The 13,019-nt window shown below is 47.0% G+C and overlaps 1 protein-coding gene across 9 annotated transcripts in view; it reads right to left on the minus strand.

Moving 5' to 3' along the window:
- The window catches only part of gria4a (glutamate receptor, ionotropic, AMPA 4a), a 54,996-nt gene extending 49,346 nt beyond the window's left edge, over positions 1 to 5,650 (minus strand). For 7 of the 9 annotated variants that reach the window (XR_007383195.1, XR_007383194.1, XR_007383196.1 and 4 more), the window contains exons 1-2: positions 5,202 to 5,649; positions 4,037 to 4,195 (exon numbers count right to left, since the gene is read on the minus strand). Coding sequence is in view for 6 of the 9 variants with exons in the window: in XM_048981760.1 (XP_048837717.1) it covers positions 4,037 to 4,195; positions 5,202 to 5,289 (247 nt within the window). In the remaining 3 variants the exon portion in view is untranslated. Of the gene's footprint in view, positions 1 to 4,036; positions 4,196 to 5,201 lie in introns of all 9 variants that reach the window. The other 2 variants (XM_048981761.1, XM_048981762.1) reach the window with 1 other exon arrangement.
- Between the last annotated feature and the right edge of the window lie 7,369 nt (positions 5,651 to 13,019).

Here is a 13,019-nt window from a genome sequence, read left to right on the forward strand (position 1 = left end):
TCACTCAGGAAGACAGACATAAAGGGATCACTTAGGGAGACACAACTAAGGAAAAGAGGATCACTCAGGAAGACAGACATAAAGGGATCACTTAGGGAGACACGTGTAAGGAAAAGAGGATCACTCAGGAAGGCAGACATAAAGGGATCACTTAGGGAGACACAACTAAGGAAAAGAGGATCACTCAGGAAGGCAGGCATAAAGGGATCACTTAGGGAGACACAACTAAGGAAAAGAGGATCACTCAGGAAGGCAGACATAAAGGGATCACTTAGGGAGACACAACTAAGGAAAAGAGGATCACTAATTAAGGCAGGCGGCAGAAAAAGAGGATCACTCAGGAAGGCAGACATAAAGGGATCACTTAGGGAGACACAACTAAGGAAAAGAGGATCACTAATTAAGGCAGGCGGCAGAAAAAGAGGATCACTCAGGAAGACACGTGTAAGGAAAACAGGATCACTCAGGAAGACACGTGTAAGGAAAACAGGATCACTCAGGAAGACACGTGTAAGAAAAAGAGGATCACTCAGGAAGACATACGGAAGAAAAGGGATCACTCAGGAAGACAGATGGAAGATAAACAGGATCACTCAGGAAGACACAACTAAAGAAAAGAGGATCACTCAGGAAGACAGATGGAAGAAAAGAGGATCACTCAGGAAGACACAACTAAAGAAAAGAGGATCACTCAGGAAGACAGGCGGAAGAAAACGAGGATCACTCAGGAAGACAGACGGAAGAAAACGAGGATCACTCAGGAAGACAGACGGAAGAAAAAGAGGATCACTCAGGAAGACAGACGGAAGAAAAAGAGGATCACTCAGGAAGACAGACTGAAGAAAAAGAGGATCACTCAGGAAGACAGACTGAAGAAAAAGAGGATCACTCAGGAAGACAGGCGGAAGAAAAAGAGGATCACTCAGGAAGACAGGCGGAAGAAAAAGAGGATCACTCAGGAAGACACGTGTAAGAAAAAGAGGATCACTCAGGAAGACACGTGTAAGGAAAACAGGATCACTCAGGAAGACACGTGTAAGAAAAAGAGGATCACTCAGGAAGACATACGGAAGAAAAGGGATCACTCAGGAAGACAGATGGAAGATAAACAGGATCACTCAGGAAGACACAACTAAAGAAAAGAGGATCACTCAGGAAGACACAACTAAAGAAAAGGGATCACTCAGGAAGACAGATGGAAGAAAAGAGGATCACTCAGGAAGACACAACTAAAGAAAAGAGGATCACTCAGGAAGACACAACTAAAGAAAAGAGGATCACTCAGGAAGACAGGCGGAAGAAAACGAGGATCACTCAGGAAGACAGACGGAAGAAAACGAGGATCACTCAGGAAGACAGACGGAAGAAAAAGAGGATCACTCAGGAAGACAGACGGAAGAAAAAGAGGATCACTCAGGAAGACAGACTGAAGAAAAAGAGGATCACTCAGGAAGACAGGCGGAAGAAAAAGAGGATCACTCAGGAAGACAGGCGGAAGGAAAAGAGGATCACTCAGGAAGACAGGCGGAAGAAAAAGAGGATCACTCAGGAAGACAGGCGGAAGAAAAAGAGGATCACTCAGGAAGACACTACTAAGGAAAGGAGGATCACTCAGAAAGACAGACGGAAGAAAAAGAGGATCACTCAGGAAGACAGACGGAAGAAAAGGGATCACTCAGGAAGACAGGCGGAAGAAAAAGAGGATCACTCAGGAAGACAGGCGGAAGGAAAAGAGGATCACTCAGGAAGACAGGCGGAAGGAAAAGAGGATCACTCAGGAAGACAGGCGGAAGAAAAAGAGGATCACTCAGGAAGACACTACTAAGGAAAGGAGGATCACTCAGAAAGACAGACGGAAGAAAAAGAGGATCACTCAGGAAGACAGACGGAAGAAAAGGGATCACTCAGGAAGACAGGCGGAAGAAAAAGAGGATCACTCAGGAAGACACTACTAAGGAAAGGAGGATCACTCAGAAAGACAGACGGAAGAAAAAGAGGATCACTCAGGAAGACAGGCGGAAGAAAAAGAGGATCACTCAGGAAGACAGGCGGAAGGAAAAGAGGATCACTCAGGAAGACAGGCGGAAGAAAAAGAGGATCACTCAGGAAGACAGGCGGAAGAAAAAGAGGATCACTCAGGAAGACACTACTAAGGAAAGGAGGATCACTCAGAAAGACAGACGGAAGAAAAAGAGGATCACTCAGGAAGACAGACGGAAGAAAAGGGATCACTCAGGAAGACAGGCGGAAGAAAAAGAGGATCACTCAGGAAGACAGGCGGAAGAAAAAGAGGATCACTCAGGAAGACACTACTAAGGAAAGGAGGATCACTCAGAAAGACAGACGGAAGAAAAAGAGGATCACTCAGGAAGACAGGCGGAAGAAAAAGAGGATCACTCAGGAAGACAGGCGGAAGAAAAAGAGGATCACTCAGGAAGACAGGCGGAAGAAAAAGAGGATCACTCAGGAAGACACTACTAAGGAAAGGAGGATCACTCAGAAAGACAGACGGAAGAAAAAGAGGATCACTCAGAAAGACAGACGGAAGAAAAGGGATCATTCAGGAAGACAGACGGAAGATAAAGAGGATCACTCAGGAAGACACTACTAAGGAAAGGAGGATCACTCAGAAAGACAGACGGAAGAAAAAGAGGATCACTCAGGAAGACAGACGGAAGAAAAAGAGGATCACTCAGGAAGACAGACGGAAGAAAAAGAGGATCACTTAGGAAGACATGTGGAAGATAAATAGGATCACTCAGTAAGACAGGCGGAAGAAAAAGAGGATCAGTCAGGAAGACACGTGTAAGGAAAAGAGGATCACTCAGGAAGACACTACTAAGGAAAGGAGGATCACTCAGAAAGACAGACGGAAGAAAAAGAGGATCACTCAGGAAGACAGACGGAAGAAAAGGGATCATTCAGGAAGACAGACGGAAGATAAAGAGGATCACTCAGGAAGACAGGCGGAAGAAAAAGAGGATCACTCAGGAAGACAGGCGGAAGAAAAAGAGGATCACTCAGGAAGACACTACTAAGGAAAGGAGGATCACTCAGAAAGACAGACGGAAGAAAAAGAGGATCACTCAGGAAGACAGGCGGAAGAAAAAGAGGATCACTCAGGAAGACAGGCGGAAGAAAAAGAGGATCACTCAGGAAGACACTACTAAGGAAAGGAGGATCACTCAGAAAGACAGACGGAAGAAAAAGAGGATCACTCAGGAAGACAGACGGAAGAAAAGGGATCATTCAGGAAGACAGACGGAAGATAAAGAGGATCACTCAGGAAGACACTACTAAGGAAAGGATGATCACTCAGAAAGACAGACGGAAGAAAAAGAGGATCACTCAGGAAGACAGACGGAAGAAAAAGAGGATCACTCAGGAAGACAGACGGAAGAAAAAGAGGATCACTTAGGAAGACATGTGGAAGATAAATAGGATCACTCAGTAAGACAGGCGGAAGAAAAAGAGGATCAGTCAGGAAGACACGTGTAAGGAAAAGAGGATCACTCAAGAAGCTTCATGTAAGGAAAGGAAGATAACTGAGGAAGATACCCTGAAGAAAAGAAGGATCACTCAGGAGGACACACCTAAGGAAAGGAGGATCAGTCAGGAAGACAGGTGGAAGGAAAGGAGCATCATTTACTGTAGGAGGACACATGGAAGAAAAGGAGGATCATGGTTGCAGATATACATGGGACCCCAAAGCAGGTGTCCTTTATACAGATGAACATGGGGCAGATAAACATCCCCCTCCCCATGGTAAGGGTTATCCTTTGATCAGCAGGATTCCATTATGAGTACAGAGGGACCTGGGCTTCTGCCACCAGCTGTGGGAACTAATTCTCACTAAGTAGTGGTCCACAGCCAGGTTACATCTACACCATAATAATTGACACCATAATTTTGCTTGCAAGCTCTAGACTAAGAGCCATATTAAGCCCAGCTTCTGCCTCAGGCCTTGATGAGAAGCATCCACCCGTCCCCCCACCCTGCGTGAGGGGACCACGTCATCACCAGGTCACACACTCACAGGCGTTGGTCACGGCGAAGCTGTTCGCCGTCTCAATGTTGTCCACATGGGGAACCAGGTTGAAAGGCGCCTCCGTGGCGTTGGGGCTGGTGTTGTGCAGGAATATGGCCAGTCGAAAGGCTGTGTACTCCTGGTCCGTGTTTCTGATGAAGAGCCCCCCTGCGGAGCGATAGTCGGAGTGAGAGAAACAGGGGGAGAGAGAGGGAACGAGGAAGGGAGGGAGGCAACAGAAAATGCTAAGAAAGGCATCTCACCAAAGAAAAACGCACACATGGAAAAACGAGACAAACCGGAACAGTTTGGGCGACTTAGAATGTTTAAAATTAGGTACTTTGGACCCTGGTTTACGCCTGCATCAAGATTCAGATGTGAGGAGGAAAAACGAATCGTCTCCCCGTTTCCTAGATTGTACTTTAAACTCGGTTGCTTGTAATAGCAATTAAATTTGATTTCAAACGGGTGGTGTGTAATTCGGCGATATGCAAATGTCAGGCCAAAAAAAAAGGGAGTTTTTACGTGGACCCGGCGAAGCGTGTATAACGCATGAAGTTCAGCGGCAGAGTCTCATTAGATTACGTCCTCCGTCCCCCCACAGTAAATGATGCAGCGCTAGAATAAATTAAAGCATCCCCTCTTTAAGGATGCTTACGGGGCAGGCGCACTGAGCGCAGATTTGGGGACGCACGATAATTAAGTGCAGGGCTACATTGTATAAAATGAAAGTTTGAAGGGAAGCCATCAGTGATGTGACAGTATGGCAGAGACGGAGCATCCCATCCCGGACTGACGCCGAAGCCGAATGCTGCAGTGACGGCTTGAAACAGAAAAACAGCCAAAAAGCCAAGAACAAAAGCACACTAAAACATTAATGAGTCTAGGACGGCAATAAAATACTAATAACACTGGCAAAATACTAACACGCCCGCTACAACCTTCGGCTCAAAATAAAAAAAAAAAAACAAACGTCAATAATTTGCAAATTTCAGTTAGGTGCAATTGATAAAAACGGCTGATCTCTATTAAACACACTTTGTATGATTAAAGGCATGTACGCTAAGCATAAAGTATACCATGTTATGGAAATAAATCATAAAACCCATGTGTTTTTCAACAGCACTGTTTAACGGAGCGGTGCATTTTGAAAAGCCGCTACTTAATTACTTACCAATTTGAACGCTGCTTGGGAAAGCCCCCATTGTCATTCCCCAAAAGCCAGAGAAAAGCAAAAGAAGCTGTTGACAAGTAATCCTCATTTTTAGTTAAAAACTGTTGATAGACATCGAGGATGAGCGCTCACGGATGAAAAAAAGAGAAAGCGAGTTTTAGCAATCCATCCTGGCCCTTTTCCCCCGCAGTGCCCACTGCCGCTGGAAAGGGTTTGTCCGGCGGAGGATCTAACACATGCAAGATGGGGGAGCGACTCGCCAGTGGTGGGGTCCTTCTAGTGGCTGCATGGGGAGATGAGACATGCGCTTTCTTTCTTTCTCTCTCCCTCTCTCTCTCTCCTTTCCCTTCACACACTCGCGCGCTTCTATTCTCTTTCCTCTTTTCCGTATCCCCTCCCTCGGTCCATGCCGTCCTTTAAAACATCCCTCCTTACTTGGCGGTTACCGAAATACACTCAGTTCTATTGAGTGAGAAAGAGCCGCATTCCGCCGAACGGAGCGGATTTTACCCCATGACGGCGTTCTTAAACGCGTCGGCATTACGGTCTCTTCGCAGCTTTTATCTTTCTCCCTTAGTCATGGCTGGCTGCGTTTTCCTGAATTATAACGCTCCTGTCGGTTTCTGGAGCGAGTACAACTTTGGTATGTACGCAATTTGTATTATCAAAAGCAAAGACAATCCATAAACCACAGCTCTGGGGTATCGTGTTACACCAAGCCGTATTCATTTTGCATTTGTATATGGCAAAAGGTATAGTTTTATCAGTTGTGCAGTATTAAGGGATGCCAGAATTCAGGGGTGTGTTCTGAAAGTTATGTAACCTCACAACGTAGCTGGTTATGTGAGATAAACGTATTTACTTAAAAACCCAATATGAAAAATCTGAAGACTTCTTACCTTCTAAACTATGTGCTTAGCTTGGTTGCACATGAGAGGGGACTGGAAAAACATCAGTGCATGTATGGTATTAAAGTCAACATTCACATTACTTCACATTGGCAGTCGTTAGCCCCATATAATATAATCACAGAACGTGTTAAGTGCTTCTCATGCAGCTGTCATCTGCAGATTTATGAGTCGACTCAGGAGCTGAACCCATATAAAGAGCAGCCAGGAAACATGAGGAGTAGCAGCTGATTTTCTGCGCTCCTGGCCCAGTGTCCACCTAACGAGAGCTGTGTGTGACCCCTGCCCGCAGCTGTCCGTGGTCCTGAAGTAACAAGGAGCTGCTTCTCAGGTCAGGTGGTTGCACGAGATCTTTAAATAACGCTTGAAACAAGCATGAACCACACACGGTTTGCCATCTGGACCTGAAACTGGACTGGTACCCTGGCCGAGCTGACGAGATCCACTCTCTGAACTTGTGGCAGGTGTCTCTCAGTGATAGCTCACACAGGAACCCAGAGATGCTCTAATTACCTCCGCAGGATGTAAATAGCCTCTTACTGTCGTGTCAGCTTGCAGGATGCTTCCATCTATCAAGAATATCCAGATGTTTGTTGCTGAGCAACTAGAGTTCAAGAAGTCAAGCATCTTCAGCTGTGGCTCCTTTGTCTTCTCAGCTACCTTCCTGGGAGCTCAGCCTTGGCGAGGAGCACAGTGGTCCAAAGCACCACCCTTAAGTGTGAATGTGCTTCTAAAAGCTTCTGAGTTTGTCCACAGCCTAAGGTCCCACCAACAGCCAATATTTAAGTCAAGAGAAACACCCTCAACCGACCTTAATGACTGACATGGTGTCTGAACAGCACAGCTACTCTCATCGACCGAAAGATGGTAATGAACGATGGATCTACAAGATTCCCAGTGAAACACTGACATGGTGAGACCCACCATCTCCCTTCAGGTGATTGTAATGCTGGCAATTATTTCACAAGGATGAAAAAGCAATTTTCCTGAGACCATCAATATGGAGCAGAATCCCACTGGCAATGTTACATAGATTATCTCTCTCCATGATGAACGGTATGTGCCGGATGCTGTAAACGTTTAAGGTGGTACATTTGTGTTTTAAGGTGTGGGCATCATTTTTGATGGGTCACAGTATCACAATAAGCAGGGACATGGGCCCTAAGGAGAAGCAAATAAAGACTGAAATAATATTTTAGACAGAGCCAGTGAAAACAATAACCTCCCCCCCATCTCGTCATGGACCCTCCCCGAACACATCCTTATTCCCAGGTCATAAATACCTTCCTCGTAAAGTCCAGCCTGGTGTGTCCTTCAGGAGGGCCCATTCGACAGCATGTTTCCAGGGAGCGAGCTGCTCTCGGCCCCAGAGGACATAAAGATGGCCCCAGCCTTCAGGGCTATGAGATTTGACAGCACACAGGATCGTAATGTCTGGCGGCGTTACAGAGAGGCAGGGCAGAGGGCTTGACGTGTGATGGGATGTGTCCTGTGAGCACGACCCACAGGTGATGCATCGCCCCCGCGTCTGTTTATGTCCCATATTAGCAGTGGTAAGTAAATTATTACTGGCAGTGGGAGAATCTGGGTGATGATTGGTCCAGCTCTGGGTTTTAAGGTGCTGGGGAGGCCTGGGAAGGGAGGGGGGCACTTGGCTGACCTTCAACCCGAGCAGTTACTTGCCAATTCCATGCAATTATTTCCATAATACATGTTTTTTTATTAGGATGGGGGGGGGGGGGCACAAATACCTCTACCCGCAAATTATTTACATGATATGTCAGACAGATTAATTGATAAAAAATGCCCCAACCCACCCCTCCCCCTAGAACAAATGAACCAGTACAGGATCTCAGAGTTTGCCAGTGAAAGGTTTCATCGCTATGCAACCATTCCCAGTTTGAGTCCACTGCAAATATTTGTGGCTGTTTTGACATGACGCACTGAGCATGTCGTCTCGCTGTGCCAGCCAGGGAGAGCGAGAGAGCGAGAGAGCGAGAGAATGCGGCGCCGGAAGTGGAGAGAGTCGGAGTTCATTCACCGCAAACGGTCTACGACTCTGGCGCTTGTGATAGCAGAACAATGACTAACTGCGTTGTTTAGGTGCTGGGAAAGCGAGAGAGAGAGAGAGAGAGAGAGAGGGAGAGAGAGAGAGAGAGAGATGCATGTTTTATAGATCAGATGCATTCAGTTAAGGTTCCCTTAACCCATCAAGAGCACATATCTGTCCAGATGACCTGGTCTTTTAAACTGTCAGAGGTGCTCCTCGTTAATTTACTATAATTTAATAGGGTGTATTTAAGTCACGTGCCGGTCCAGCATGCTTCCTAATCACGCGGACGGCAGGCAGGCAGACACGCAACAGCTGGGGAGTCAGATGCTCTTTAATGACATGTTACCGGCATCATGCAATGGGCCCACAGTGGCAGCGTGCAGAAGCATAGCATCTCTCTGTCCGCTCGCCATTAATATCCAGACGTGACCAACGGGTTGGGGCCCAGCCAGAGCAAGATCGCAAGCGGGAGGTGTTGGGATCCGAGCCCTCGGGGCGTCTCCAGATGGCACAGGGAGTGGCCCTGTCCATCTACATGATGCGGGGGGTGGGGGGGCGGACATCGATGTGATTCCGGAATATAATCTAAGGTTAAGGCAGTCTGACATCTTGAAATGATAGATCCAGGGTAAAACGTGACCTTACAAAGATGTCAGGTGTGTTTCTGTAACCTGGAAGCATGTTACAGAGAGGGACTGATTATGACTGACATTCCATGACATTATTACCTGCCCTTTCCAAGGTAGAACGATCTACCACTGTTTTACAGTTGAAAATGAATTATTCATATATTCATATTCTTACTATAAACATCATGGATTCTTCCCCAAGCTGCCATTCCGTCAGCTTCTCCTTGGCCGTTCTCTGTTGTACATGACAAATGTGCCACAAAGGAGCAGGAAATGAATAAGTGTGTTTTGACACTCTGTGGCTGCACCATGTTTGGGCTTAACGGAACTGAACAAGGAAAACGGCCAAAAGAAGACAGAGGAGCAGAATGAGGCCTGGCAGAAGATAAGGGGCCGAGGCCTAATGCTTTCAGAACGGTGTAGACACTACAGAGGGAGCACCATCAAGACTGCAAACAGAAAACTGTGGTCACTGTAGACAGAACAGTAAAGACAATAACTACTGTTCTATAGTGTTCTGTATGCAGTATTTACAAAATTCCCTTTACAGTGTTTATTGTGATTTTATAGAGTTCTGTTTGCAGTGTTTATTGTGTTGTTCATAGTGTTTTTTGCAGTGTTTACAGTGTTCTGTTTGCAATATTCTATTTACACTATTTACTGTGTTTACAGTGTTCTGTTTGCAATATTCTATTTACACTATTTACAGTGTTTACAGTGTTCTGTTTGCAATATTCTATTTACACTATTTACTGTGTTTACAGTGTTCTGTTTGCAATATTTACTGTGTTGTTTCGCAGTAGACAAACAGAACACCAGTATAAACAGAACAGCGGAAACACTACAAAGAGATCAACACCATGAACAGTTCAGCGAGTACACAGTGAACACAGTGAACACAGTGAACACAGTAAGGAAAATGTGGCTGTTGAGCAGTAATGCGTCAGAAGCAATGCGCTCACCCAGATGCCGCATGTTTAGCTGTGTGCCTCTCGACACAGGATCACAGTGTCTTGCATGCCAAAAACCGGGCTCAGATAGATGTAGCTCCCGGCCATCCTGTCTTTCAATATGAGCTAATAGCAGTGAGCGTGACCCCATGACCTCCGTGGTGGTGGTGTATTGGGGGGTGAGGGGGGGCTCCCCGCAGGCCAGCCTCTGGAGTGGGCGATGACCAAAGACAGCTAATGAGAACTTCTCCCCCTATTGTCCCTTTAATAATGTGTCTGCAGCAGGATGGATTCAATGCAGAAACTCATAATGAGTCTTAAAGGAGAGAATTCACAGAAGGATTAAGCCTTCTGGGTAAGCAGCATTTTCCTCTCCATTTTCCCTTCATCCATTTGTTCTGTTTGTTTATCCGTTCCAGTCTATAAAACACATATATATGCAGACGTACACAAACAGAATCTCACAGCCGGGCACGATTTCTCAGATGCACGAAGATGTCAAATATTATACTGGCCTTCTGGAAACATCAATGGAGAGACCTTGTGACCTTGAGAGCTTTTCATTGGGTCTTCCCTGGGGGGACAGGGGGGGCTGTGCTGTTAAAGTGCCATGGCACAAATCTAATGTGTGTGGAGTTCACATGTTCTCCCTGGCTTCATGCATGTGCTTCCCATGTTCTCCCTGGCTTCATGCATGTGCTTCCCATGTTCTCCCTGGCTTCATGCATGTGCTTCCCATGTTCTCCCTGGCTTCATGCATGTGCTTCCCATGTTCTCCCTGGCTTCATGCATGTGCTTCCCATGTTCTCCCTGGCTTCATGCATGTGCTTCCCATGTTCTCCCTGGCTTCATGCATGTGCTTCCCATGTTCTCCCTGGCTTCATGCATGCGCTTCCCATGTTCTCCCTGGCTTCATGCATGCGCTTCCCATGTTCTCCCTGGCTTCATGCAAGCGCTTCCCATGTTCTCCCTGGCTTCATGCATGTGCTTCCCATGTTCTCCCTGGCTTCATGCATGTGCTTCCCATGTTCTCCCTGGCTTCATGCATGTGCTTCCCATGTTCTCCCTGGCTTCATGCATGTGCTTCCCATGTTCTCCCTGGCTTCATGCATGTGCTTCCCATGTTCTCCCTGGCTTCATGCATGTGCTTCCCATGTTCTCCCTGGCTTCATGCATGTGCTTCCCATGTTCTCCCTGGCTTCATGCATGTGCTTCCCATGTTCTCCCTGGCTTCATGCATGTGCTTCCCATGTTCTCCCTGGCTTCATGCAAGCGCTTCCCATGTTCTCCCTGGCTTCATGCATGTGCTTCCCATGTTCTCCCTGGCTTCATGCATGTGCTTCCCGTGTTCTCCCTGGCATCATGCATGTGCTTCCCGTGTTCTCCCTGGCTTCATGTTTGGTCTTTTTTTATAAGACCTGTAAGAATCCAGACCCACTGGGACCCTGCTCTGGATAAGTGATTATGGAAAATGGATGGATGGATGGATGGATGGATGGGTGAATGGATGGGTGGATGGATGGGTGGATGGATGGGTGGATGGATGGGTGGATGGATGGCCTCAAGTTGACTGTGTGGGACCTGAAATGACTGATTGATTACAACTCACAATGGCTCCAAATGACACAGAAAACCGCCCCTGATGTCACTATAGCTGACTGTGAATGACAGACACAAAAGGTTTTTATTTCTATGCCAAGTAACAAGGCGCCGTTTTCCGTTCACCGCAGACAGCACTGGCGGGACTCCAGTCCTCCCCCAAGGTAGGGCCCCCAGCCCCAGCTGGCCCCTCTCTGAGGATTTCATCCCCCCAAACCACTTACACACTCAATTTGACTAATTATTTCCTAATTGCACTAATTTAGCCTTGACTCTCAGTACCAAGGTCATTAACTGTGTAAAGTGAGCTGGCCACCCTGGATATACACCAGGATGGCAAACTATCACCCCCCCTTGTAACAAGGACATGGATCCACACGTTGCTGGGACACGAGAATGGCCCCGCCCCCGCTTCATGTTGCCCGGCGACATTGGGCTCCCAGACAACCATGGCAGCTGTGCAGGAGGTGAGAGAGTGGCCTGCGCCGCAGGGGCCACAATGGGGCCCTGTGGGTTTCATGCAGAAAGAGCTGCCACTTCAGCAGGTGCCAGCACACGCAGCTGAGCAGAAGAGTGGCCCCTCTGTCTGCCCCCAGCCCCAGCTACCTTCACTGTGTAAACACAGCAGTACAGACCGTCTCTCATCTCTGCTTACACACAGTATGGACCATCTCTCATCCCTGTTTACACGCAGTACAGACTGTCTCTCATCTCTGCTTACACACAGTATGGACCATCACTCATCCCTGTTTACACGCAGTACAGACCGTCTCTCATCTCTGCTTACACACAGTATGGACCATCACTCATCCCTGTTTACACGCAGTACAGACTTCTCTCATCTCTGCTTACACACAGTATGGACCATCACTCATCCCTGTTTACACGCAGTACAGACTTCTCTCATCTCTGCTTACACACAGTATGGACCGTCTCTCATCCCTGTTTACACACAGTACAGACTGTCTCTCATCTCTGCTTACACACAGTATGGACCGTCTCTCATCCCTATTTACACACAGTAGAGACCGTCTCTCATCTCTGCTTACACACAGTATGGACCGTCTCTCATCCCTATTTACACACAGTACAGACTGTCTCTCATCTCTGCTTACACACAGTATGGACCGTCTCTCATCCCTGTTTACACACAGTACAGACCGTCTCTCATCCCTGTTTACACGCAGTACAGACTTCTCTCATCTCTGCTTACACACAGTATGGACCGTCTCTCATCCCTGTTTACACACAGTACAGACGGTCTCTCATCTCTACTTACACACAGTATGGACCATCTCTCATCTCTACTTATATACAGTACAGACCATCTGTCATCTCTGTTTAGATACAGTACAGACCATCTCTTATCTCAGTTTACATGGCAGTACCAACTGACTCTCTCTGCTTACAAACAGTAGACTGACTCATTTCTACTTACATGCAGTACAGACTGATATCTGCAGTTTCTATTGGATCTCCTCTTGCTTCTCTGATGCATGTACTAACTGCAGAGAAAGACAGACAGACAGACAGACAGGCAGACAGTGTCAGATACCAATCAAGGTGACAAGCTCCTTGCTAGGCGATGGGTGGGGGAGGTAATATTAGGGCAGAGATGTCAAGATGGGGGTCTCTAAAATTGCGGTGTAGGATTCAGGTCAGGGTGTCAGGGAAGTGGG

This window comes from Brienomyrus brachyistius, chromosome 17 (assembly GCF_023856365.1).
Source record: "Brienomyrus brachyistius isolate T26 chromosome 17, BBRACH_0.4, whole genome shotgun sequence".
NCBI classification, from domain to species: domain Eukaryota; kingdom Metazoa; phylum Chordata; class Actinopteri; order Osteoglossiformes; family Mormyridae; genus Brienomyrus; species Brienomyrus brachyistius.